At 39.5% G+C, this 26389-nt stretch overlaps 3 protein-coding genes across 4 annotated transcripts in view; 1 reads left to right on the plus strand and 2 right to left on the minus strand.

Moving 5' to 3' along the window:
• CPT2 (carnitine palmitoyltransferase 2) overlaps window positions 1–10047 on the plus strand; it is a 26952-nt gene extending 16905 nt beyond the window's left edge. Inside the window, exon 5 of the mRNA XM_070745882.1 lies at window positions 1350–10047. Within this exon, the coding sequence (XP_070601983.1) occupies window positions 1350–1681 (332 nt within the window). The 3' untranslated portion in view covers window positions 1682–10047. The remainder of the gene's footprint in view (window positions 1–1349) is intronic.
• CZIB (CXXC motif containing zinc binding protein) lies at window positions 7189–14661 on the minus strand. Of its 2 annotated transcripts, none has more exons than XM_070745884.1 (8): window positions 14470–14661; window positions 14286–14369; window positions 12186–12242; window positions 11424–11505; window positions 10044–10075; window positions 9651–9728; window positions 9196–9257; window positions 7189–7352 (listed from the first exon to the last, which is right to left on the minus strand). In XM_070745884.1, the coding sequence occupies exons 1-8, from the start codon at window positions 14473–14475 to the stop codon at window positions 7325–7327; spliced, it is 429 nt and encodes a 142-aa protein (XP_070601985.1). In that variant the 5' UTR covers window positions 14476–14661; the 3' UTR covers window positions 7189–7324. The 2 variants fall into 2 exon arrangements, with proteins under 2 accessions (XP_070601985.1, XP_070601984.1); XM_070745883.1 differs by having other exon boundaries at window positions 9647–9728; window positions 14470–14655.
• A 2973-nt stretch (window positions 14662–17634) lies between these two features.
• MAGOH (mago homolog, exon junction complex subunit) lies at window positions 17635–22314 on the minus strand. The gene is made up of 5 exons (XM_070745918.1): window positions 22134–22314; window positions 20836–20894; window positions 20430–20540; window positions 19633–19715; window positions 17635–18778 (listed from the first exon to the last, which is right to left on the minus strand). The coding sequence occupies exons 1-5, from the start codon at window positions 22219–22221 to the stop codon at window positions 18679–18681; spliced, it is 441 nt and encodes a 146-aa protein (XP_070602019.1). The 5' UTR covers window positions 22222–22314; the 3' UTR covers window positions 17635–18678.
• Between the last annotated feature and the right edge of the window lie 4075 nt (window positions 22315–26389).

The raw sequence follows: 26389 nt of genomic DNA on the forward strand, positions 1-26389 counted from the left end.
TTTTAATACAGTTCCTCATGTTGTGGTGACTTCCCCCCCCCCCAACCATATGTCTAGTGCCAATTCTCCCAACAGAGCTTTAAGCTGATTGGCAGGAAAGTTAGAGGGACACTCCCACTGTAAACGCCTGATTGGTTGGATTGTAAAAATATGTTCTAAGGCGCCAGAATAGAAGCTTTAGTTTCTAACATTATGGGAAATTTGTCTTCCCCCATGGTCTTAGGTGACCCCTATGAAACAGTCATTGATCCCCATAGGAGTCCTGACCCCAGGTTGAGAACCACATAAAACGTCCTATAGGACACTGAAAGTTACTAATATAGCAATAGCAATAAGACTTATTTTCTGCTTCAGTGATTTACAGCCTAAGATGTTTACAAAGTCAGCATATTGCTCCCAACAATCTGGGTCCTCTTTTTACTGACTTCAGAAGGGTGGATGGCTGAGTCAACCTTGAGTTAGTCGTTCTGGAGAAAAAAGAGATCGCTGCTTAATAGCGATCCCTTGTTCCGGTTCCGTGAGCTCAATCCGGGGTCCTGGTGATGAGTGCTATCCGTGGCTTGCATTGGCTGCCGATCAGTTTCCGGTCACAATTCAAAGTGTTGGTCATGACCTTTAAAGCCCTACATGGTATTGGACCAGATTACCCCCGGAACCGCCTGCTACCACACGAATCCCAGCGACCGATAAGGTCCCACAGAGTTGGCCTTCTCCGGGTCCCGTCAACTAAACAATGTCATTTGGCGGGCCCCAGGGGAAGAGCCTTCTCTGTGGCGGCCCCGGCCCTCTGGAACCAACTCCCCCCGGAGATTAGAACTGCCCCCACCCTCCCTGTCTTTCGTAAACTACTCAAGACTCACTTATGCCGCCAGGCATGGGGGAGTTGAGATATTCCTTCCCCCTAGGCCATTACAAGTTATGCATGGTATGTTTGTGTGTACGTTTGGTTTTATAATAAGGGTTTTTAGTTGTTTTATTAATTGGATTGTTACATGCTGTTTTTTATCATTGTTGTTAGCCACCCCGAGTCTACGGAGAGGGGCGGCATACAAATCCAATAAATAAATAAATAAATAAAACTGCAGTCAGCAGAATTAGCCTGCAGCACTGAATTCTAACCACTGCCCCACCACAACTCTTATATAATGGTGGAATTTATTTAAACAAATTATTTTAGTGCTTATTTAAATAAGATCACATAACCTTCTTGTTTTACAACAATGGTTTTAATTTTGTGAAGCAAATTACCAGCAGCCTGTCATGTTTAACTTCGGAAGTGACATAAAATATGATTTACACGCCCGTAGTGACTTTTTCAGAGCCGCTCACTGTTGTATTTTTCTTGACAGGTCAGGGATTTGATCGTCACCTTTATGCACTGAGGTGTGAAGCAGAATCCCAAGGAACTTCTTTGCCAGAGTTCTACAAGGACCAAGCTTATGCCCTAATTAACCGCAACATTCTCTCCACAAGTACTTTGAGCAGTCCAGCCGTGTTCCTGGGTGGATTTGGGCCAGTGGTGCCGGATGGATTTGGTGTAGCTTATGGTATACAAGATAACTGGATTGGGTGCAACATTTCTGCTTATCCATCTAGGAATGCATCAGAATTCCTGCAGTGCGTGCACAAGTCACTGGATGATGTTTTTGATATTTTAGAAGGGAAACAAATTAGTAATTAGGATAGAACAGGACTGGCTTTTTAAACGTGTGACATAACAAACTTCCATTGGCTCAAGGTTAATGTTTTAGCTGGACTATGACCTGTTTATTCTTTTTTTAAAAAAAATAATAGATTAATGTTTGGAGAAAAACAAAAGAATGTAAATAGGGTTAAAGAGCTGGCCCACTGAATTTTTACGCTTGCCATGATTAAGTTGTTACACTGATTTTAATACCTGTTCTCCAAATATGATTAAGGCTAGCTCCAACTCAGGGACTTCCAATGGTAGAAAAGTGCAGTCTTTATATCAGCCAATAGAAGTTCTTGCAGTATAAGTCTTTGTTAATATATGTGTTCGATTAATTTTTAAATATACATGAATTAATTGTATAAAATATAGGAATGATGCTTGGGTGACATTTAGATAGTACCATCCCTTTTGTGAGATCTTGTGTTAAAAGACAATCCAGTATTATAGATTTATTTTTGTAAAAGGAAAGAAGAAATGTTCACATTGTTCTAGAGTTCTGCCTTGTGACATTCAAGTGAAACTTTTGGAATCCTTTCAACGAACAATTATAAGAATATTCAGTATGGCAAGCAGCAAATTTACCAAAGAAGAAAAAAAAATCCTGAATGTAAAACGAAGGATTTTTCTCCATCCAGTCTTTTTGTTCCCAAAAGATGGAAGAAAATAGAGAAAAATACTCACAGGCAAAAATCTTGTAAAAGTGCCCATTTTCTGTGCCTAGTAGACCAAAGTTAACAACTGCAGAGTATGATAGAATTGTGCGATTACATTAGATTAGATTAGAACAGAACAGAATTCTTTATTGGCCCAGTGTGATTGGACCCACAAGGAATTTGTCATTGGTGCAGATGCTCTCAGTGTACATAAAAGAAAAGATACATTTGTCAAGAATCATGAGGTGCAACATTTAATGATTGTCATAGGGTACAAATAAGCAATCAGGAAACAATCAATATTAATTAATAAATATAAATATAACAATATAATATAATGTACGGTAATTAGAAGTGAAATCTGAGACACCCCTCACTGGTCATTACCAGGCTCACTCTGCTGTTCAGTGTAACTGAAAATATGATACAGGATGCACACCATGTAGAAAAAATAATCCATGCCCAAATAAATGGGGTGGAAGTCATATAAAATGACACATAGAACATGTAACATCTATATCTGCCCTGAAAGCTTAAAGGAAAATAATGCAGGCGGTCCTTGACTTATGACCACATGGGGACCAGGATTTCCATTGTTAGGGTTTAAAAAATGGGTCACACCTGATTTTACATTTTTTTGCCATGGTTAAGTGAATCCTTGCAGTTGTTAAGTGAATCATGTGGTCATTAATTGAAGCCGGCTGGTAAGGTCCCAAATGGTAATCATGGGATCTTAAGATGCTACGACCCTCATAAATATATGCCAGCTGCCAACACCCAAATTTTGATCACATGATTGTGGGAAATGCTGTAATGGCTGTTAAGTGTGAGGACCAGTCATAAGTCTTTTTCCCCCAGTGCTGTTATAACTTCAAACGGTCATTAAACGAATGGTTGTTAAGGACTACTTGAAATATCAGTCTGATTGATTCAGATTCCAGCTGAAACATATCCTGAAAATTTCCTGTTGAATAATTGTGACACATTTTATATGTATGTCATGGGGATTCTGTCATCCAGGTCATGGTTGGGGTGCTTTTCAAGAGGCAACGGGACTTTCTTGCTATTTCTTTCTTGACATTTCATTTCCATTCACCATCATCCAGTCAGAACTGAAGAAGCTTCTTGAATGAGAAGTGAAATGTCTTCAAAGAAAAACAAGTCCAGTTGCCTCTTGAAAAAGCAAGTTTGGGTCATTTTATGTGTCATGTACAGTATATCTGTCTGTGTATAATATATGTTTATAAGAAGCTACATACACACAAAAACCAAAATAATGATTACTAATGGTGCCTAAGTAAAATTAATTGCCTTAAAAAAAGGTTCTTCATTTAGAAAATGTACAGAAATGTAAGAATACAAGCGAATATATTCCTTTACCTCCCAACAGAATCAGGATACCCTCTCCCCGCTTTCATCTGGAACTAGTCATATTTTCCCAAGAGGAGATGCTTAGGGTCCCCATCATACCAGAGGATAGATATTAAGAAACATCTTGATTCCTGAGATTTGACTGATGCCTACTTTGTTGGCCTTTGTTTGTTGTTTATAGTTTGTGTTGGAAGTGACCTTGTGGGTTTTCTAGCCCAGTGATTTTCAACCTTTTTTGAGCCGCGGCACATTTTTTACATTTACAAAATCCTGGGGCACACCACCAACCAAAATGACACAAAATGACACTATAACACAGTACATATTATTATACATATAGTTAATAATATAGTTTCTAAATGTATTTATACTCACTTAGTGTGAAACCTGGGCCTGTTTCAATGAACACAAAAGGGATATCCTGGCAGGAATGGTAGAAAGACACACACGAAGCTCTTCCTCAACAGTTCTCATTCTCTCTCTGTTTTGAGTTTTCATCACTGCGTTTTTATCGCAATGACAAATTCGCGGCAGCCCATGGACTTCCTGGGTGTGGATGAGGGGCGGCTTGCTATTGGTTCATCGCTAGTGGTTGGGATGAATCCTAGAAGGTGATTGGTCAGTGAGCATTCCCTGTGCCTCCACTCTTCCTGTCATTGATAGCTGGAGGGATTGTGAGGGGAATGTTTATGTTTGGATGGAGGCAGCTGGAAGTGGGCCAGATAAATGGCCTCCGCGGGCCATATCTGGCACACGGGCTGTAGTTTGAGGACCCATGTTTAATTTACCCACGGCACACTTGACCATGTCTCACGGCACACTAGTGTGCCGGGGCACACTGGTTGAAAAACACTGTTCTAGCCCAACCTCCTGCTCGTGCAGGAGGCCCTATGCCATCCCAGACATATGGCAGTCCAGTCTCTTCTTAAAGTTTCCAGTGTTGGGGCGTTCACAACCTCTGCAGGCAAGACATTCCACCGTTTTTTTGCTCTTACCATCAGAAAGTTCTTCCTTATTTCTAGGTTGAATCTCTCCTTGGTCAGCTTCCATCTGTTGCTCCTTGTCTGCCCTCTGGTGCTTTGGAAACAGTGACACCCTCCTCACTGTGGCAGCCCCTCAAGTATTTGAAGACTGCTATCATGTCCCCCCTGGACCTCCTCTTCACTAGACTATCTATGCCCAGTTCCTGCAACCTTTCCTCGTATGTTTTGGTTTCTAAACCCTTTATTATTCTGGTTGCCCTCTTCTGTACTTTTTCCAGAGTTTCAATGTCTTTTTTGTAGTATGGAGCCCAAAATTGAATGCAGTACTCTAGGTGAGGTCTGACAAGGGTATTATTAACTGGTATTAGTACTTTAGTCCTGGATTGTATCCCTCTGTGGATGCAGTTGAAGATTATGTTGGCTTTTTTAGCTGCCGCTGCACATTGCTGGCTCATATTTAGTTGGTTGTCCACCAAGACTCCTAGATCTCTCTCACAGTCACTTGTGTTGAGTGTGGTTTCACCCAGTTTGTATGTATGTTTTGGGTTTTTCTTACCTAGTAAAAGACTTTACTTTTCTCTACGTTGAACTTCATTGTTTGTTTGGGCCCACTGTATAAATCTGTCTAGATCTTCCTGCATCCTGAGCCTATCCTCTGGAGAATTGGCCACTCCTGCCAGCTTGGTATCATCTGGGAATTTAATTAATTCCCCCTCTATTCCCTCCTCTAGTTCAGTATTTCCCAACCTTGCCACTTGAAGATATCTAGACTTCAACTCTCAGAATTCCCCAGCCAGCATTTGCTGGCTGGGTAATTCTGGGAGTTGAAGTCCAGATATCTTCAAGTGGCCAAGGTTGGGAAACACTGCTCTAGGTCATTGATAAATATGTTAAAGAGTACTGGGCTAGGACTGGTCCTTGTGGTACCCCGCTTACTTCTTTCCAGGTGGACATAGACCCATTGAGGACTACTTGTTGGGTACGGTTAATCAGCCAGTTTTCAATGGAAGGCTTTGGAGAATGGTCCTTTTCTGAGAAGCATTCAGCCTTTTTGTTTCATACTTGGGCTGGTTTTAAATGGGTACTTTTTTCTTATTTTGTAATTGGACATTTTATGAAGGGTTGAAGGGTTGTTGCGTTTTTTAGTTCTTGTCAACAGCCTTGTTTGTATTAAGCACAAAAGGGCAGAGGTGGGATCAAGAGAAAAGAGTAGGAAGGAAAGGAAAAAAGGAAATACCACCAGCTGGGGATGAGAAGTGATAGCTTAAATAAACATAAAGGGCTAAAAAACTAGACAAGCACTTCTTCCCTAGCAGTAGCTTATTTTCAGGCTATAGTTAAAGGCATCTACTCTTGGGTTCAGGGTTGTATGCATGCATAGTCATTCATGTGGATCACAAGGTTTTCAGTTATCTCCTTTCTTTTGGGAGCAGTGTGGTGGCTCAGTGGCTGGGCTTGTGGGCTGGAAGCTTCAAGAGTGAGTGACAGGGGACAGGGTGAGTTCCCATCCTCATCCAAATTCCTGCTAATCTGGCAGTTCAAAAACATGTGAATGTAAGTAGATAAATGGGTACTACTTTGGTGGGATGGTAACAGCACTCTGTGACGTCATGCTGGTCACATGACTGTAGAAATGTCTGGGTAGCACTGGCTCCATGGACTTGAAATAGAGATGAGCATTGTCTCCCAAACTCAGCAATAGAGATGAGCATTGTCTCCCAAACTCAGCAATAGTGGAGAGAAATCGTAGGGGATCCTTTACCTCTCTTCATTATAGTACATCAAAGTTACCCCGATCCTTACAATTCTTGATTAAATATACAGTGAAGTATATTTATTGTCCTTTAAACAGCAGAGTCCTTTAGGAGTGGGGCGGCAAATAAATTAAATTAATAAATAATAAATAAATAAACTTAACTTAGAAGCATCCAACACATTATTTTATTTCTAAGAAACTTGGAATAATTTTGCTTTTCCAGATATATTAAAAACGCATAACATCTGTAAAAAATACTTCACCTTAAAATGATATATGTATATGCACTACTCAAAAAAATATAGGGAACACTCAAATAACACATCCTAGATCTGAATGAATGAAATATTCTCATTGAATACTTTGTTCTGTACAAAGTTGAATGTGCACAACAGCATGTGAAATTTATTGTCAATCAGTGTTGCTTCCTAAGTGGGCAGTTTGATTTCACAGAAGTCTGATTTACTTGGAGTTATATTGTGTTGTTTAAGTGTTCCCTTTATTTTTTTTAAACAGTATACTGTATTTAGGTATTCTGAATAAAGCTCATTGGAATGGAACGAGCTATTATTCTTACTTGTTTATAAGAAATAGATCTGAAATGTGAATTTTCAGTATATTAAATGGATGTCTATTTGTCAACTGGTTTGTTCCAAGATAAGGATTGTGGTATTAATTGCATGTATTTTTTTCAGACAATAAAAAAAGTAACAGCATGACTGAGAAAAAATATCAGAAGTTAAGGGTTTTATTTTCACTTTTATGGATACAATGTAAACGACTTTGCTTTATGGAAAAATGTTGCTTTGACGTAGGAGCTAACATTTGACAAACTTATGTGTAACATCATAGATGCCAACGGATTCCTTTATTTTTTCATCATAGTCATTCCAGTCCTGTAAAGTGAAACATGCCATCTTAGCTCTATACAAACTTTAATGGAGATACAGTATTGTTTTCAGTTAAATTGTAGGCAGCTGCTTGGAGGTTAGCCTGCATTTCGACAACACCCTCCCCTTCTCATATATTAGGCACACCAAATGTAATTTGGTTTCAGGGTTTTTCACACATTTAAATGAAAAAGGGCGTGTCCTGACATTTGAAGAGATCATCTTCAATATGGATGACTATCATGCCAAGAACTGACCTTGAAAATGCAATTCATAGTTAAGGAAAACTATCACTGGATGAAAAAAATAATCTCCAAGAATATCATTTGACATTATATGCTATGGAACAAGGCCAAATTTGAAGGAGCGCTTGCAACATAGGATTTCTAACATTGTTATTGAGACACCAATTTACAATTCTTTAACAATTGTAGGGTTAAATAAGGTTCAGGAGAGAAGTGTTTTTAATAGGAAAGTGAACACAAGAACAAGGGGGCACAATCTGAGGTTATTTGGGGGAAAGATTAGAAGTAACATGAGAAAATATTATTTTACTGAAAGAGTAACAAACTTCCAGCAGACGTGGTTGGTAAATCCACAGTAACTCAATTTAAACATGCCTGGAGTAAACATATATCCATCCTAAGATAAAATACAGGAAATAATATAAGGGCAGACTAGATGGACCATGAGGTCTTTTTCTGTCATCAATCTTCTACGTTTCCATGTTTCAATTGTCTGAAGTTAGAACAGCCTTAGAAAAAGCAATTTATGGTTGACTCTTGATGTTATGACTCTCCTACCATTCCTGACTGCAATTCAGATGATTGACAATGAACCTGTGTTTATGCAATTTGTTACTTTTCCAGCTGGCTTCCAGCAGGCAAAGTCAATTGGGGAAGTCAAATGTGCTTAATGATGGCATGAATTACCTAATTCATTAATGTGATTTGCTTAATAACCATGGCAAAATGGTTATAAAATTGGGTCCAGTCACAGGATGATTCATTTAATGCCTGAAATTCTGATCTTAATTGTGGTCGTAAGTCAAGGACTATCTGTACTTTTATCCTGATAGCACCAGGTTCAAGCAGGTTTAGGAAAGAAGAGAAAATACCTATTTTCTAGATATTTTGAACTATAATTAGCATATTTGTCATCCAAAACATCTAGAAAGTACCAAACTGTTTTATCTCAAACTAGTGTCTGGAACATAGATGTACAATATTGATGACATTTCTGGTATGGATAATTTAATTTTTAAACTGATTTCAATATGAAGATCCTGTGCAGCAAGGTTCTAAAACCCTTTAATACCAGTTTGTGCATGCACTGCTTCTGAGCATGTGCAGAAGTGTCCTGGGTGGCTGGGCAAAGCCTGCCACCACCAGCACTACCAGTTCTAAGAACCAGGCCAAATCGGGAGCAGTCCACCGCTGATCCTGTTCTAATACAATGGAAAGGCATCAGGCTAGATTTGTCTAATATAAAATTGGACCTTTAAAAATTGTCCTGCTCATCCAGTCTTTCTTAGTTTCTCATTTAACAAGCTGCAATTATATTAACATAACTTGGATTAGCTGTAAAACTGGACCAGGATATTTTATGAGGAATAACTATTAATCCTCAGATTCAATGTTATTGTCAGATTAGTAATACCTTCAAATAACAGTGACAGGGGACAGAGGTAGGAGAAAGGAATATCTCTTCCTTCTGCTAGGAGACATCTGGTTGACCACTATGAGAAGTTGATGTAGGGTGGACCTTAGGTGATTTTATATGAGCCTGATTTTAAGATTTGTACACTATAACCACAATATTATTTGACCCACAAATGTGAAGACTCTACCTTTTCCAGTAGGTTGATTTCATCGAAAGATGTGCCAGAGTCAGCACCATTTGCAGCAAAACCTGCCTACAAATAATTTAAAAGCACCTGTTAAGAACACATTAGATCTGAGCTAAAATACTGTTTTGGATCATAATTGATGTCTGATTTAACACTAACTCTTCATCCAAACAAGGTAAGATGTTCCCTGCTACAGATGAGCAATAAATCCATAACTAAGAATTCCAAAATTAAGATTTCTAACAGCTTCCCTATCACCTGAATCTAATTATTTGCATAGAACAAACTTCAAATCACATTAATGTTTGCATTATTGCAAACTTACCAGCTGTTAACTCTTTATTCAATGGTTGTGTGAACTAGCAGCAAAAGAAATTCTGTGCTGAAGAACATGTTATGCGATAATTTGAGTTTAAGAGGCGAGCCTTTCAAATAGGAGACTCTTGAGAACTTGCCTGTGGTTGAAAATCCACGGGTTCAAGGCCACGGCACTCAAATTCCACTATTGTCTTAAAGGTCTCGTTGTCTTCGGCCTAGAATTCAGCCAAAAGAATACTTAGCTTTTTTAAAAAACAAAAGAATAAAGATAAGCGGGAAGAAATAGAACATGTTTCCCAAATTATTATATTCCATAAAGACACAGTGTAATATTAGAAGGAATATAATCTGTAATGCTTGTAAATCTCTAGAGAAAATTCTGATTAGGGTAGGGAAACATTCAAGCATGAATGACAGAAAAATAATCACTAGTCCCTGTTTAAAGTGCTGTCTTTAAGTCAAATAACAGGAAATTGAATTTCTGCTAAAAAGTTCACCCTTTTCATAAAATACAAATAAAATGAACTTACGTTATAAGACTTAATTGTCTGACTTAAGATATCTAGAAAAGAAAAAGAAAAATGTATCATTGAAACAAATAAAGTATAACTCACAGGCTACATATATACACTGCTCAAAAAAATAAAGTGAGCACTTAAACAACACAATATAACTCCAAGTAAATCAAACTTCTGTGAAATCAAACTGTCCATTTAGGAAGCAACACTGATTGACAATCAATTTCACATGCTGTTGTGCACATTCAACTTTGTACAGAACAAAGTATTCAATGAGAATATTTCATTCATTCAGATCTAGGATCTATTTGAGTGTTCCCTTTATTTTTTTGAGGAGTATATTTAGATTTGAATGGATTCAGGGTCAGTCACGCATTAGACTTCATCTCTAAAAGTTAGTTTTAAATGTTTAAGCACTGTGTCATGATTAGATGCATCTCAGCATCATAGTATGCGGCCTACCTAATCTAGGCTTCAAAACTAAACAAGGTTTTGGGATTTTTAGGCCAGAGGTCCGCCAGGCCACAGCCCATTAGGAGGAATGTTTTCTTCTTAGTTTAATATAGTATCATGCAGAATGCAGCTGCGAGAGCTATCATGGGCTTTCCTAAATATGCCCATGTCACACCAACACTCCACAGTCTGCATTGGTTGCCGATCAGTTTCCGGTCACAATTCAAAGTGTTGGTTATGACCTATAAAGCCCTTCATGGCACCGGACCAGAATATCTCCGGGACCGCCTTCTGCCGCACGAATCCCAGCGACCAGTTAGGTCCCACAGAGTTGGCCTTCTCCGGGTCCCGTCAACTAAACAATGTCGTTTGGCGGGACCCAGGGGAAGAGCCTTCTCTGTGGCGGCCCCGACCCTTTGGAACCAACTCCCCCTAGATATCAGAGTTGCCCCCACCCTCCTTGCCTTTCGTAAAGTTCTTAAGACCCATCTCTGTCATCAGGCATGGGGGAACTGAGACATCTCCCCCGGGCCTATACAGTTTATACATGGAATGTTTGTGTGTGTGTTTGCTTTTAATAATGGGTTTTTTTACTGTTTTTTAAATTATTAGATTTGTTTTTTACATTGTTCTTGTTATTGTTGTGAGCCGCCCCGAGGCTACGGAGAGGGGCGGCATACAAATCTAATAAATAAATAAATAAATAAATAAATAAATAAATAAATAAATAAATAAATCAATAAATCAATAAATCAATCAATAAATCATAGCCTGAGGATGGGGTGTGTCTGATCATGGCAACTTTAAGATTTGTGGACTTCAACTCCCAGAAATTGAAGCTCAGTTGACCTTGATGAGGAATTTTGGGAGTTGAAGTTTTTAAAGTTGCCAAACTGGCCATCCGTGATCTAGGGGACAGATGTATAAAAAATCTCTTACCTATGGAGTTTTCTCGGGAGCACAACTTGCATTTCTGCACCATTGTGGCACTTCCCCGGCCTCCTTTCAGAGGGTGACTGTCCTAAACATAATTTCAAAAGAAAACATCAGCCACTCAAGAGCTCCAGTGGAGAGGAGGCTGCAGGAAATAATGTCCATTTTTTTCCAAGATCCAAATCTTCTAATGGATTTTAAATTAGGAATGTTATGCAAACACTTAGCAAAGTTGGCAGGGAATACAGTAGTTTAGAATACTGATCTAACAGATATTTTTGCTAAATATCCTTAGCAAAATTAGAGACTTTATTAAATCTTTTGTTTAAAGAAAAATCTAATTTACACTAAGTTCACAATTCTAATTAAGTGACTGAACTATATATCTGACTGTAAAATTATATTGCTAATGGAAACATTGGTATTAAAAGAATATAGGTATAGGTATGCATACGGATATATTCTCCCATGAAATAAAATAAAATATCTATATTGTTTAGAAAAAAGAGCAGAACCCTAGAAAGAATGATTATGAATGTTTGCATATAGTCAAGACTTATATAGTCAACACCCTAGATACAATCTAGAAACAAGGTGTTTTCCAGTTCTAGTTTCGTAGAAATGTTTTGGATAGCTTCTGTCACTGACACCCACAAGGATAGGAGTAAATGACTCTGCCCAAATAATATGAATTATGTACCATAAATCATTTGCACCGTGATGTGCCTGGTGCCAACTGTATCTTATGTAATTTGTTTTGAAACTTACCATTAATCGGAGATATTGCCATTTTTCTGAAACCTCATTACAGTTTCCACATTTAAGCTGGAAAATAAAAGGAAAACAAATGCAAACTAAATATATTTAATGGAATCCAGCAACACAATAATCAAATGTTTAAATTTAAACATTTAAACATCTAGATGGAGAGGTGTTTGGGGTTTTGGGCCAAATGATCCCGGGAAAGTTCATCTTTGTCTACGAATGGAATTGGCTTCCCACATCCAGAGATGTTTTACAATTTGGGGGTCCTCCTAAAGCCATTGTTCCTTCTTAATTAATTAATTAACAAGTGGTAGCTGTGGCTTGCACAAGTATGATTCTACACTAACTGCATCCATTCCTGGTTTGCTAGGCACTTCTCAGACACTAATGTCTTAATAACCTTCCATTTAAATTCCTGTGGTGTCCTTTTATGTAGGAATGCTTTTAAAGAACATTCAGAAGCTGCAGCTGGTACAGAATTGGTATATTCAGACATACCAGGGACTGGACAATGTTTGGGGAGCTACAAATGTTACCAAATTGGGGATGTCACTTTTAAAGCCATATTAGTCTCTGGCTTTAGCCACTGAGGTACTCTGTCCACCTCACCAGATTAAACAATCAACCCTTTTGGTTTTTATAATGGCTTATCAGGTCCAGAAGGTCCCATTAAAGCTTCTAACTCAGTGGTTCTCAACCTGGGGGTCGGGATCCCTTTGGGGATCAAATGACCGTTTCATAGGGGTTGCCTAAAACCCTGGGAAAAGACAAATTTCCCATGGTGTTAGGAACTAAAGCTTCTATTCTGGTGCCTTGGAATATATTTTTACAATCCGACCAATCAGGCGTTTTACAGTGGGGGTGTCCCTCTCACCTTCCTGCCAATCAGCTTAAAGCCCTCTTGGGAGAATTGGCATTAGACATATGGTTGGGGGTCACCACAACATGAGGAGCTGTAGTAAGGGGTTGCGTCATTAGAAAATTGAGAACCACTGTAATCTAACTAGAAATCAACAATTGCAATAGTGTGATGGAGCCACGAAAAAAAATTCCCTAAACTATATTAATTGCGGTGAACCTGAACCACAATTTGCAATAATACTGTAATCTAACAGTTACTATGAGCCTAGGCACCTTGATTCAAAGCCACTGTGTTGCTCCCAAATATTAATATGTATATGTAGTTTTCACAAGAAGAGTCCTTCACTCCTCCTCCCGCAGCAAAATACCTTCTTTCACCAGACTTGAAATTCTAAAATTAGACAATTTACAACTACGTTGCCTCCAAACTGATCTAACCATAGTTCACAAAATCATATACCAAAATGTGCTTCCTGTTAATGAGTACTTCACCTTTAACTGCAACAACACATGAGTACGTAACAGATTCAAATTAAATTTAAACCGCTCCAAACTAGACTGCAGAAAATGACGTCTTTAGAGTGATCAATGCCTGGAATTCACTACCTGACTTTGTGGTTTCTTCCCCCAACCCCAAAACCTTCAACCTTAGATTGTCTACAGTTGACCTCTCCTCTTTTCTAAGAGGTCTGTAAAGGGTGCACATAAGTGCAACATTGTGCCTACCGTCCCTGTCCTATTGTCTTTATCATGAGTTTCTATGCTATGTTTGTATAAAGTACTGTACTATCCTTTACTTGACTGACAATAAAATAAATAAAAATGTTGAGGCGGTGGGACTGAGGGTGGGTATGGAGAGAATATTGTTATGCATTTGCTTTTTAAAAAGTAATCACCTATATTCCATGCCAGTAATTTTGGCTAATTTATTAAGTCATGGGTATCCCAATGGTGCTTTTTCAAGAGAGGCAACTGGACTTTCTTGCTTTTTCTTTGAAGACGTTTCGCTTGTCATCCAAGAAGCTTCTTCAACTCTGAACTGGATGATGGGGAATGGAAGCGAAACCATGACTTGGATGACTTGAGCATCTCCATAGAGCAGCGTTTCCCAACCTTGGCAACTTGAAGATGTCTGAACTTCAACTCCCAGATGTCTTCAAGTTACCAAGATTGGAAAACACTGCAGAGATTTAATCATGGTTTTGTGTGTTGCATTTGGCGGGTGTCAGCTGGTTTTCCTACCTTCAGATACCATCGGAAATCCTCCCCCACCGGACGGAGGTTTGTAATATTTTCTAAAGTCGCTTTCAACTGCAACCCGATTTTCTGCAAGGAAGAACGTCACCCGAAAACGGTTAGGGGCGCTGGAGGGACCGGCAATCCCCGCCAGCCTTAAGGCGCGCCCGGGCAGCCGCCGCCTTCTTACCCCCATGGCCCAAAGGGGAACGCAAAGAGACACGCGAGCCTCAGAAGAGCCCGGCGGGGCAGAAGAAATCTTCCCGTTCCGCCCTCTTCCCACGACTATGCGATACACCCGAAACTCTGTAGGTTTCAGAGTGCAATCGACCGCAGGCGCCAACTGGGCAGGCGCTCCTCCTCAACCTTCGCGAGACTTGAGTTTCCCCTTTATCCGGGGAACGGAGAGGCGAGGCGGAGGGCGGCCCTCAAAAGGGGGTTGGCGGGAATTATCCCGCTGTGAGAGAGCCGAGTCATTCCAGGAGTAGACAGAGTTGGCTCTTCTATGACTTGTGGACTTCAACTCCCAGAATTCTTAAGCCAATCATGCTAGCTCAGGAATTCTGGGAGTCGAAGTCCACAAGTCAGAAGAGCCAATCTTGCCTACCCCTGCCTGAGCCGAACCGATCATTTGTGGCGATCCACACGCATCCCTAAAAGAGCGGCAAAGCAGGCGCTTGTTTGTGAAGACCTGGAACACACCCACACCACTCCAAACACACCACTGCGCACCAAGATAACTAGACACAAGAACAATCCCCCCCCCGAACACCACCATTCTGCTAAACAAATACAATTCCCTCCACAGTCAAACTATTTACTGTCTACTAGTTTCTACTAGTTTTTTCTCATCATTCCTATCACCCATTTCCTCCCACTTATGACTGTATGACTGTTAACTTATTTATTTATATTTATATTAATATTGTTTCCTCATTGCTTATTTGACCCCAGGACAATCATTAAGTGTTGTACCTCATGATTCTTGACAAATGTATCTTTTTCTTTTATGTACACTGAGAGCAAAGACAAATTCCTTGGGTGTCCATTCACACTTGGCCAATAATATTGTATTGCATTGCATTGCATTGCATTGCATTGCATGGTATTCCATTCCATTCTAAAAAAACCCGAGGTGTCAATTTAAGTCAGTTTAACTCCGTATGTTTGAACTCTTTGGGCATTTTGGGACTCTGAGCTGCAGGCTGCAAAAATAGAAGGGCTGAAATGCTGCCCTTCTAACGGCAGCTTTGACATTTTCGCAGTATGGAAGCGGAAGACCCCTGCCGCACCTTCTAGAAGATCCATGAAGTTTTGTATTCTCTCAGTCATCCAGGTCATGGTTGTCTTTGAATACATTTCGCTTCTCATCCAAGAAGCTTCTTCAGCTCTGATGGGATAGTGGGGAATGGAGTAGAAATCCTTCCCTTCCCCACTATCCTGTCAGAGTGAAGAAACCTTTTGGATGAGAAGTGAAACATCTTCAAAGAAAAAACACAAGTAAGCCCATTTGCCTCCTGAAAAAGCACCTTTGGGATAGACCCAGGTTTCCTATTACTACCGTTAGTGGTGTGCTGCGCATGCAGCTTAGCTGTGTGCGCGTCCCAGCGTATTTGCTTCTTTGCATGCACAAGAAGCAAATTCTTGTGAGGGGATGCGTGTATGCAAGATTTCAGTATTTTTTGCTTTTGCACATAAGCAAAAACACAATGGGATGCGCGCACACGCATACAAGAACTGAACCTACACACACAGCGCAACTTTTGCTACTGGTGCAGTGTCCTCATCCATACCGGTAGAACCCAATACTGGATAGATCTGTGAAGGTTACAGCACTTGAAAGGGGATTCAACAGTTCAAACAACTCTTAAGATTCAAAACAGAGAACTGAAGAAATTTAAAGGTGCCTCTGGCTGGGACAGTATGCTTCTACCTAGCTTTTCTTCTAGGTTAGGGCCCTCCAAATTTGGCAACTTTAAGACTTCTGGACTTTAACTCCAAGAATTCCTCAGTCCACCAAGCTGGTTGGGGAATTCTTAAATTGAAGCCCACAAGTCTTAAACAGTTTGGAGAGTCCAGACCTAGGTCATTCCTCCCAACACTGGCTGGTTTTCAAATGCGTGAACTTTCAATTCCTAGAGAGCATGGCAATTGCCATTTGTGTACTTTATATGCCACCCATCTTGTAGTCATGCGACTGGTTATCTTCCCCTGGCAGTCAGCCACAAATCAAAGTTGGAAGAACCAGAATTTTGAAATGCATTTAGTTAGTATCACTTTGATACAGGTACTCAACTTACAGCAATTCATTTAGTGAGCATTCAAAGTTTTAACAGCACCAAAAAAGTGACTTACAGCCATTGTTCATACTTACGACCATTGTAGCATCCCTATGGTCACATGATCAAAATTCAGATGTTTGGCCATTGACTCATAGTTATGAAGGGTCATATGATCACCTTTTTCAACCTTACGACAGGCAAAGTCGATGTGGGACTCAGATTCACTTAACAACTGTGCCAAGGTTATAAAATGAGGCAAAATTCACACAACCAACTTATCTAGCAGTATACACTTTGAGCTCCATTATATTTGTAAAAGTTGAGGACTACCTGTACTTGGCAGGGCGCACATATGCATGGATACACCTACCTCCAAACAGCATTAGATGATTCATGATAGCTATTTAAAGCTTATGAAAAGAATTTCTGCTATTAAAATTCCCCTTCCTGTGTAGTGGCAAAAAAATAGGACTTATATGCATACAAAACAGTGATCATACACTATTCTAAATTTAGACCAGCAGGATCATTGGAATTATTAGATAACTGAAAGAGAGAAAAAAAGCCAGGTTCAAATGCTATATAACAGTGGTTCTCAACCTTCCAAATGCTGTGATCCTTTAATATAATTCCTCATGTTGTGGTGACCCCAATAATTTTAAAAATAAAATTATTAGGAAACTCAGGGGTAAGTTCTAACTTATCTCGCTGCTGGTTCGCTTCCTCCTGTGCTACATGGTGCACATGCCCCTTGTGTGTGCACACATTCGCAGTGCCAATTTTTTATTAAAAATGCAAAAAAAAAAAGCTAGAAAGAAGATGGCGATGCATGTGCAGTGCCAGAAATTCAGCTTCTGCACACAAGCTCAGAAGTTCCTATGGTACAGATAATTTTTTGGGAGTAGTCTGTTTGCATGTGGCTGGACCTGCCTGGAGACGGATAGAGGAACAGTGTCTCGGTTCCTAGGTGACCTCTGTAATCGATCCCAAAGAGTTTGCAACCCACAGGTTGAGAACTGCTGTTATATAAGGATACCAATTCATTTAAGTTGTAAATAGTAGCAATGATGTTATTTTACAAGTATTTGATTTTATTAAAATATACAAAATCAAATTGAAACCAAACACGACTAGCACACTATGTGTGCCTATATCATGCATATGTGGCACACACTCGTTTTTATGGTCTCTATCACCATTCCCAAGTTTTATGTGAAATGTTACAACCTATTATTATTTAAACCTTCATTGCCAAAAACAAAAAAGGCCACCTACTCCTTTCTTTTTTTAGGAACCATATGTAGACAAAATGTGAATAGATAATAAATGGGCCGAAGTACTTATCTGTTTCAATAGGAAACTTGCTATTTCACAAATTACCTTATTAAAATATAAGATTAGTAAGACAGACAAAAAAAAATTTGGGAGGAAACTCAAAAGGTTGGAGTGATTCTAAGTTATTGATGATTTGGTAAATTGTTCTAATGAAGGTATTGAACTATGCCCAGAAACTAGGATGAATGTGGAATCATAATGTCCCAGTAAATTGCGGCAGATTACTGGCCACTAATAAACAATAGCAGCACGGCCGCTATTTTATTTATCTTATTTTTAACTACTTAATACAAAATAATTATCTTATTCTTACTTCTATAATAATGTCTTGCACCATAAGATACTAGTCTGTTCCTTAAGATAGGCAAATATCTTCCCTAAACACTTGTTCTTCCTTATGGAAACACTGCTTTCTTCCACTTTTATTCGAAGAAAACGAAAATCCATGAACACACAGAGTTTTTGAACATACCAGTTATTTAACTTTCTTCATTATAGAGCACCTAAAAGAATGATTCTGAACATATCCAGATGAAAGTGTTGTCTCTTTTGTTATATTACCAACCCCCTCAATTTCATGCAAACATAAGGAACATGAAAACAGCCTATTCCTAAAATATGAAACTTGTTCAACAAAGACTTTCTAAATAAAAATAAAAAAGTCTTAGTTTTTATTAAATCACTCTTTATAAAAACAGACATATATAAACGTTATGCAAGATACGGAATGAAAAGAATCCCACCCCCAAAAACTTTACTATACAAATTTTGATCCACACAATTTAAATTGGTTTAATCTTGAAATGTAATCCAATGAGACTGAAGACTAGACACTTGAGATCTTGTACAAGATAATAAAACACTCTTAGACCTTCTGGATCCCTGGGGAACAAAATAGAAAAACACACAGTTAAAAGTAGGAAAGTTTTAACATCAAAATCATTATCCTCACAGAATTTTCAGGCCATCAAACTATCAAACAACTTTTAAAAGCGCTGTGAAATTAAACTGCATTCATTTTTCATAAATAAAAAATACTTTCATGTAATATTCTACAAATAATGTATTATTATTATTAATATGAATTTCTCTAGTCCCTGAATAATCAGAAATGTGCTTAATAATAGGTCAGTGCTTAAATAGTAGTTTGTAAATCATTGATCAGGCACACAAAAACAGAAGCCGCTATGGAAGGACCTCACCCAAAATGGCCATGGATTGCAATTTGCTGACCCTAAAGGAGGCGGCATGCCCAGAATAACATTAACTAGCTAGTCAAAAGGATTTTGCCAGCCCCTTAGAAGAAGCCCTTATGTGGGGAGAGAATGGAAACACTTATTTTAAAATGGGAAAAGCTAAGGACTAATTTATGCTGCTTCCAAAGAGAGTGGGAATTACACGAAATCAGCATAAGGGCATGTGCTCTAAAAACGGGGAGTAGAATACATTCAAATCATGATTAGTGGGACAGAAGAGGAGCTCTTATTTTCCACTGAGGTATAGGCTAGGGCTGTTTATAAAGGCATTCAAGACAAGGCAGCTGGGATACATTTTTATTGCTTCTGCTCTTTCTGTATCTTAAACTGGGATTATGTGATTGCTGAACTCTCAGCTTTGATTCCTTTGATTTCCATTGTCTTGTAGAGATCAAATCACAATAGCAATTCTCTACAATGCTAACCTAATAAATGCAAAGAGGCGACAGACATAATATTTACTCTTCAAACAGCACTTACTTGGATTGATTTACGTCAATAAGAGAACCGATTTTTGATGTTGTGAAAGAGATATGTTCATCCCCAATCACAATTTCAAGCTCCTAGAAATAAATAAAACAATGACATACATTTAGGATGGATTACCATATTTATGAAGCCTGGACTTCTGTCCCCACTGTTCTTACATAACATCCATGATTATTCAAGCTGAAAGCAAGATATTCTACCTGCTAAAACAAGTTATTAATCTATTTAAGGGGCTGTATCCACTTATTAGCAGAAAGAGCAATCTTAACCACATATATATATACTGATGGCATTAACAAGTAAACATCTACCAGAAACTCAAAGTTTATGTTGGGTGGGTTGGGATGCAAATAAATAAGACTGGGATTTTTGTTTGTATTTTCTTGTGTTTGTGGAATTTTATCCAACTTTACATCTCTTGGCAGTCAAAAGGACTCTACACCCACTTCCTAGCTTAAACGTCCTCCAGATACCTTGGCCTTCCAACACCAATAACTATTTAGCTAACATAACTATTGCTGGGATTTCTTGAAGTTGCTTCACATATCTGGAGGGGCACCTGATTGCAACTATAACCTCAACTAGATTGATCTCTTACAGATTGCAGGTTGTACACAAACATATAGATTTAAAGCATCTGTATGATAAATATGTATGTATATATTATGTATTGTATATTTTATATGTTGTTAGTCGCCCCGAGTCCTCGGAAAGGGGCGGCATAGAAATCCAATCAATCAATCAATCAATCAATCAATCAATCAATCATAAATAGAAAATCTGCTAACCTGCCGACCAACTCTATCTGGTGGAGGCCACAATGCATCATCTTCTTTTGTAATTTCACTGTCATCAATGATCCTCTTTAATTCTTCCATCACACTTTTATGTACATAGGCCTAGAAATAGTGTAGAATGTTAGCATGATTCTGCTATTTTTGAAAAAAGAACATCAATGATTCATTTCTTGTCTTTTCCATTGATACAATATCCATTTGAAGAATCCAGAAGGGGGAAAAAATCCAGGATAGATACATTTGTATAGTACAGTCAACTGAGAGCGGATTTAGTAAAAACAAATAGCAAATGATTAATTCTCGGCATTTTCAAACTCATGGTCCAAGTAAAGAAATACTTCCGAAACATCATACATTTACTCATAACATTGCAGGTATACTGAAACAGTTCACTTACTTCTTTTCTGATCATGACATCATTTTTGTAATTACTGTTATTTGCATATCTCAGTTTACCTGTTGAAAAAAGATTACACTGAATATTGCAAGAAAAATGTAAACAAAATAGCATTTCATTTAATTTCAGTTAGCTGCAATATAATGCATCAATTATAGTTCCACAAATTAAGCAACGAACAAAGAAGTGAAAGCAGTTGCACTCCAACAAGTGAAAAAGGATTACTGGTGCACAGTTTCTTCAAAACTCTTAATTTCTGAGGTCCTTGTTCCTCTTGAAATACCGTAAGTAATGTTTAGTTACACTGATTCCGCTGTTATTCTAAGATCAAAATTTATAGATAGGCTTCACTCAAGTGGTAGGACAGGGATTCACACTATCCCTGTCCTACCGGCTTTCCGGAAAGCCATTAAGACCTGGTTTTCCTGCGGGCCTGGGACTATGAATGAACCAATATTTGAATGTTATTAATAGGCTTATTGACTGTTTTATATCTTCTTTTTGATACTGTAATTTTTATATTGTCTTTATATGTTGTTAGCTGCCCAGAGTCCACTGGAATTGGGCGGCATACAAATCTTGTTAAACATTAAGTGCAAGGAAACTGTTCTGGATGCTACTGAAACGGACACTTTCCTACTAAGCTAACCAGTCCAAGGGGTTGATGATGAAGTTTGGCTACTTAGCGATTCCATAACAGTATTTTTTTTTCTTTTTATTTACATTCCCTATCTTGGAATCCGTTGCTGCATTTGGATGCCTGCCTGATTTCCTACAAAAACGTTTCATATCCCACTATCCTTCAAGCAATTATTAAAATTAGCTTTAACCCCCACATAAGCAACTCGTATTTTACTCAATCAGGTAACCTATGAGATCCCCTTTGCTCAAATTCTCTCTTCAGAAGCTAAAATTGCAGCCTGTCAGATCCCGATCTAACAATGAGCAAATATGACCGATCATCCTAACACAGCCCAGGTGCCGTCTCGTATAAACCTCAGCAAACACCAACTACTCCTTCCTCCATCGGCTCTGCTCCGCCCAACCCAGGGGTAGGCAAAGTTGGCTCTTCTGTGACTTGTGGACTTCAACTCCCAGAATTCCCGAGCCAATCATGCTAGCTCGGGAATTCTGGGATCTGAAGTCCACATGTGATAGAGGCGCCAACTTTCCCTACCCCTGCCCCAACCGATTCACCGGCATAAGCAAGACCTATTCTTCCCTCGGAAACATCTCCCCGGCTTCCTAGAACCCACCACGCCCCTTGCTACGGGACCGACAAACAGCGGGAGCCTTACCGTCAGGACGGAACTCGAATTCCAGAAACTCATGGCCAAACTTGCCCTTGTGCCCAACGTAGTAGCGCAAATAGAAATCGCTCGCCATGATCGAAGAGCTCCCGCCTGTGGAAAAACCAGCAAGCACCGCGTACAGCAATGCAAAGCGGCGCTGGAATATGTCGTCATCAAACCGGAAGAGTCGCACAAGCGGATTCACCTTGCGGCTCTCTTCTCGCATGCGCAGATGGTGGGTGCCATAGACTTATACCATTTAGAGTCGCTCGACGCGCTGAGTACTCCAAGTTTAGGAGACCCGCTTGTCTTTCAATAGGAAACCCCGTGGCTTTTCATTTCAGAAGTGCGCACAATGTCGCAACCGATTATTGCGACTAATGCAGAATCGTTATCAGTAATTCGAGAACTAAGCAAGACTTATTCTTCCCTCGGAAACATCTCCCCGTCTTAGGATTTAAGTGCCTAATTTCCTGTAGGAAACCCGTACTGTAGCCTATCCACCAAACTGGAGCAAGCAGAGATCCTAATCGAAGAGAATATTTGATTGTTTTCGTTACTTTAGTACCAAAGGGTGTATGTTGAATAGAATAGATAGAATAGAATTCTTCATAGTGCTTTTACAGCCCTCTCTAAACGGTTTACAGCAGGAGTAGGCAAAGTTGGCTCTTCTATAACTTGTGGACTTCAACTCCTAGAATTCCTGAGTCAATCATGCTAGCTCAGGAATGCTGGGAGTTGAAGTCCACATGTCATAGAAGAGCCAATTTTGCCTACCCCTGGTTTACAGAATCAGCATATTACCCCCAGCAATCTGTGTCCTCATTTTGCCCACCTCGGAAGGATGGAAGCTTGAGTCAGCCTTGAGATGGTGGTGAGATTTGAACTGCTGAACTACAGATAGCGATTAGCTGAAATAGCCTGCACTGCTGCCCTCTAAACACTGCTTGCTCTTAAGGATGTTAAGATATTGCATCTCTTGAGGTTGCCAGCAGTCTGTAAATTTATGTCCTTATGCCTACAACAGATTGCAGTCTTATAACTATGTTCCTTCCCCCTAGGCTTATAAAATTTATGCATGGTACGCTAGTGTGTATGATTGGTTTTAATTTGTGGTGTTTTTTTAAAGTAATTTAAATATTGGATTTGTCGTACATTGTATTGCTATTGCTGTGAGCCGCCCCGAGTCTGCGGAGAGGGGCGGCATACAAATCTGATTAAACTTGAAACTTGAAACTAGCCTAACTAGAAAGTAAGGTAGTAGGTTTGGTCCTGGATTTTATGGTACTTTATGGGAGATCTTCAGGGCATTCTATGATGATAAGTGGCTAGAGACAGTCTTGTAGTGGTTAAGGCAGTGTTTCCCAACCTTGGCAACTTGGAGATATCTGGACTTCAACTCCCAGAATTCCCCAGCCAGCATTTGCTGGCTGGGGAATTCTGGGAATTGAAGTCCAAATATCTCCAAGTTGCCAAGGTTGGGAAACACTGGGTTAAGGCACCAGTGTTACAAGTATTATGTTTACCTTATATAAGCTCTTATAATTTATCCCTACTGTATTTGTTTCCTGTATCACATTGCTATGTTTCATCTTTATTGTTCCTGTGATGCATCTTCCTGTACCTCTTGTATTCTCTCACCCTCTAAAAAGTGATGGCTTGTGTTGCGTTTATTTACATGGTGTCAGAAGCCTCTTAATCTGCACTGTTTCTATACATTTGATGCATGCTGGTCTAGCACTTGCAGTCCTGTTCTTTCAGCGGAGCATTTGAAGCAAGAAAATCAGCATCATGGCAGTTGCTAACAGCATACCACTGCCTGAGGCAATCAGGGCGAGTGGGGATTGCAGCAGTAACTGGGACAATTTCAGAGTTGGAGGATTACTCCCCAGCCACAAGTTTAAATGACAAGCCGGCAGCGATGCAGGCGGCCAAGTTGAGGAGGCTGATGGGCGGTGAATGCCTCTGTGTTAACAAGCATGATTTAATCCTTACAGAGGAGCAAAAAAGTTATACTAAAGCCATTTTCGTAGTCTTCGGAGAGGGGCGGCATACAAATCTAAATAATAATAATAATAATAATAATAATAATAATAATAATAATAATAATAATTTTTCTTTTTCTTTTCTTTTGATTGTGGAGAAAAAGAAAGTATGGATCATCGACATTGCAATCCCAGGGGACAGCAGCTAGAGAAATTAGTGAAATACGAAGATCTAAAAATCGAGCTGCAACGACTCTGGCATAAGCCAGTGAAAGTGGTCCCAGTGGTACTTGGCACGCTGGGCGCAGTGCCAAAGGATCTCAGCGGACATTTGAAAACCATCAGAATTGACAAAATTTCCATCTGTCAATTGCAAAAGGCCGCTTTACTGGGATTGGCAAACATAATTCGCTGCTACATCACGCAGTCTTAGGTGCTTGGGAAGTGCCCGACTGGTGATGAAATACGAAATCCAGCATAGTGATCTTGTTTGCTGTGTTGTATTGACATAATAATAATAATAATAATAATAATAATAATAAATGCCTTAGAAGTCTTTTTCAGATCTTCTGAAAATGTCATATGAAAGATATATATTTGACAGTTGTAAGCAAGAAGGTGGTGAATCAATGGACAGTTTTGTCACATGGCTAAGAATAAAAGCTGCAGGCTGTGAGTATGGCTCTCTGAGTGATGAACTTATTCATGATAAAATAACTCTGGGTATCACTAGTGAAAGCACATGCTACCGCCTGTTGAGGGAACATAATTTAAGTTTACAAGCAGCAATTGAGATGTCGTAGCACAGACAACTTTGAAAACTTTGGAGCAGGGTAAACATTGACAGTGTCAATGCAGTCTTCGAACAACAGGTAAGCATGAAGAACCACCACCACAAGCACCAGCACAAAATTCATCCACACAACTCACCTGAGAGCAAATCAGTATCATGCAAGTACTGTGGCAGTGCGTGTGTGTGTACAAGAGAGAGCAGTGTCCTGCATATGGGAAAATCTGCAGAGCATGTGGCTTCCTCACCACGTCATCCACAAGCTAATGGCAAAGCTGAATCAGCTGTGAGGATTGTTCAGAGTTTATGCAAAAAAGCACAAAGTAATGTACAGACTGGTACTACCCCCCCTCCTCACCTTTCCCAAGAGTAAACTCTCACCTATGCTGCCAAGCTTGGGCTCATTAGATTCTGCCCCCTGGCCGATGAATGTATAGTGGGTTTGTTGATTGAATGGATATGTGTGGATTTTAATTGGTTCCTTAGTTTTTAGATGTAACTTCTAATTTTAAGTTATTCGATTTTGATGTATATTGCCTTTTTATATATGTTGTAAGCCGCCCAGAGTCCTCGCACAGGGGCAGCATATAAATCCAAATAAATAAATAAATAAATAAATAAACAAACAAACAAACAAAATGAATGAATAATGAATGAATGAATAATGAATGAATGAACGAACGAACGAACGAACGAATGGCAAAGGCACATAGAAGGTCATTCTACATTGAAGAAATACTCCAATTGAGGGCATGGATATTAGTCTGGCACAGAGACTGATGTCAGAGACTAAAGTCCAGTGGCAAGTAAATTGCTTGAGCCCTCAGTGATACATGATGTCCGAGAAAAATTATGACTTAAAAGACAAACTTTGAAGGCAAGATACAACAAATTAGCCAAAGACTTGCCGGAATTCAGTACTGGGAAATGAATGGACATTGAGGGAACTCTATCATGTGGATCTGCGAGTGGCTGAGCAGGCTGACTCCATATCCAGTGAACAGGCCATTCACCTGCTGTTACCAGGCCACACATACCCATTGACAAAGACAGTGTTAATGACAATCCTGAGTGAGCCGAGGTGGCGCAGTAGGTAGAGTGTAGTACTGCAGCCCACTAAAGCTGACTGCTAGATCTGCAGGTCAGTGGTTCAAATCTCATCACCGGCTCAAGGTTGACTCAGCCTTCCATCCTTCCGAGGTGGGTAAAATGAGGATCTGGATTGTGGGGGCAATATGCTGGCTCTGTTAAAAAGTGCTATTGCTAACATGTTGTAAGATGCCCTGAGTCTAAGGAGAAGGGCGGCATAAAAATTGAATAAATAAAATTAAATTAAAAATACCCGACAGGCGTCAAATGCAGACTGTCCCAGTAAGTGGTGAGGAGCCCAGCAACCTCAGTGAAGTCAGAAACTCATAGTAGAAAGAGGGCCAGTCTTCACCCATAGCGGCAGATGTTCACAACCACCCAACAGACTTAATCTATAG

The sequence above is a fragment of the Erythrolamprus reginae genome, chromosome 3, assembly GCF_031021105.1.
Source record: "Erythrolamprus reginae isolate rEryReg1 chromosome 3, rEryReg1.hap1, whole genome shotgun sequence".
Taxonomy (NCBI): Eukaryota; Metazoa; Chordata; class Lepidosauria; order Squamata; family Dipsadidae; genus Erythrolamprus; species Erythrolamprus reginae.

Excerpts from the sequence above, each read along its gene's own strand:
- CZIB (XM_070745883.1), bottom strand. Across the intron at positions 9,258-9,646 it reads GGATTTTCAACCACAGGCAA|GTTTTGCTGCAAATGGTGCT; the intron begins GTTCTCAAGAGT and ends ATTTGTAGGCAG. Across the intron at positions 7,353-9,195 it reads AAATCAACCTACTGGAAAAG|GACTGGAATGACTATGATGA; the intron begins GTAGAGTCTTCA and ends TTCACTTTACAG.
- MAGOH (XM_070745918.1), bottom strand. The coding sequence starts at position 22,221 with ATGGCGAGCGATTTCTATTTGCGCTACTACGTTGGGCACAAGGGCAAG. Across the intron at positions 20,895-22,133 it reads ATTCGAGTTCCGTCCTGACG|GTAAACTGAGATATGCAAAT; the intron begins GTAAGGCTCCCG and ends TTTTTTCAACAG. Across the intron at positions 20,541-20,835 it reads ATGTCATGATCAGAAAAGAA|GCCTATGTACATAAAAGTGT; the intron begins GTAAGTGAACTG and ends CACTATTTCTAG.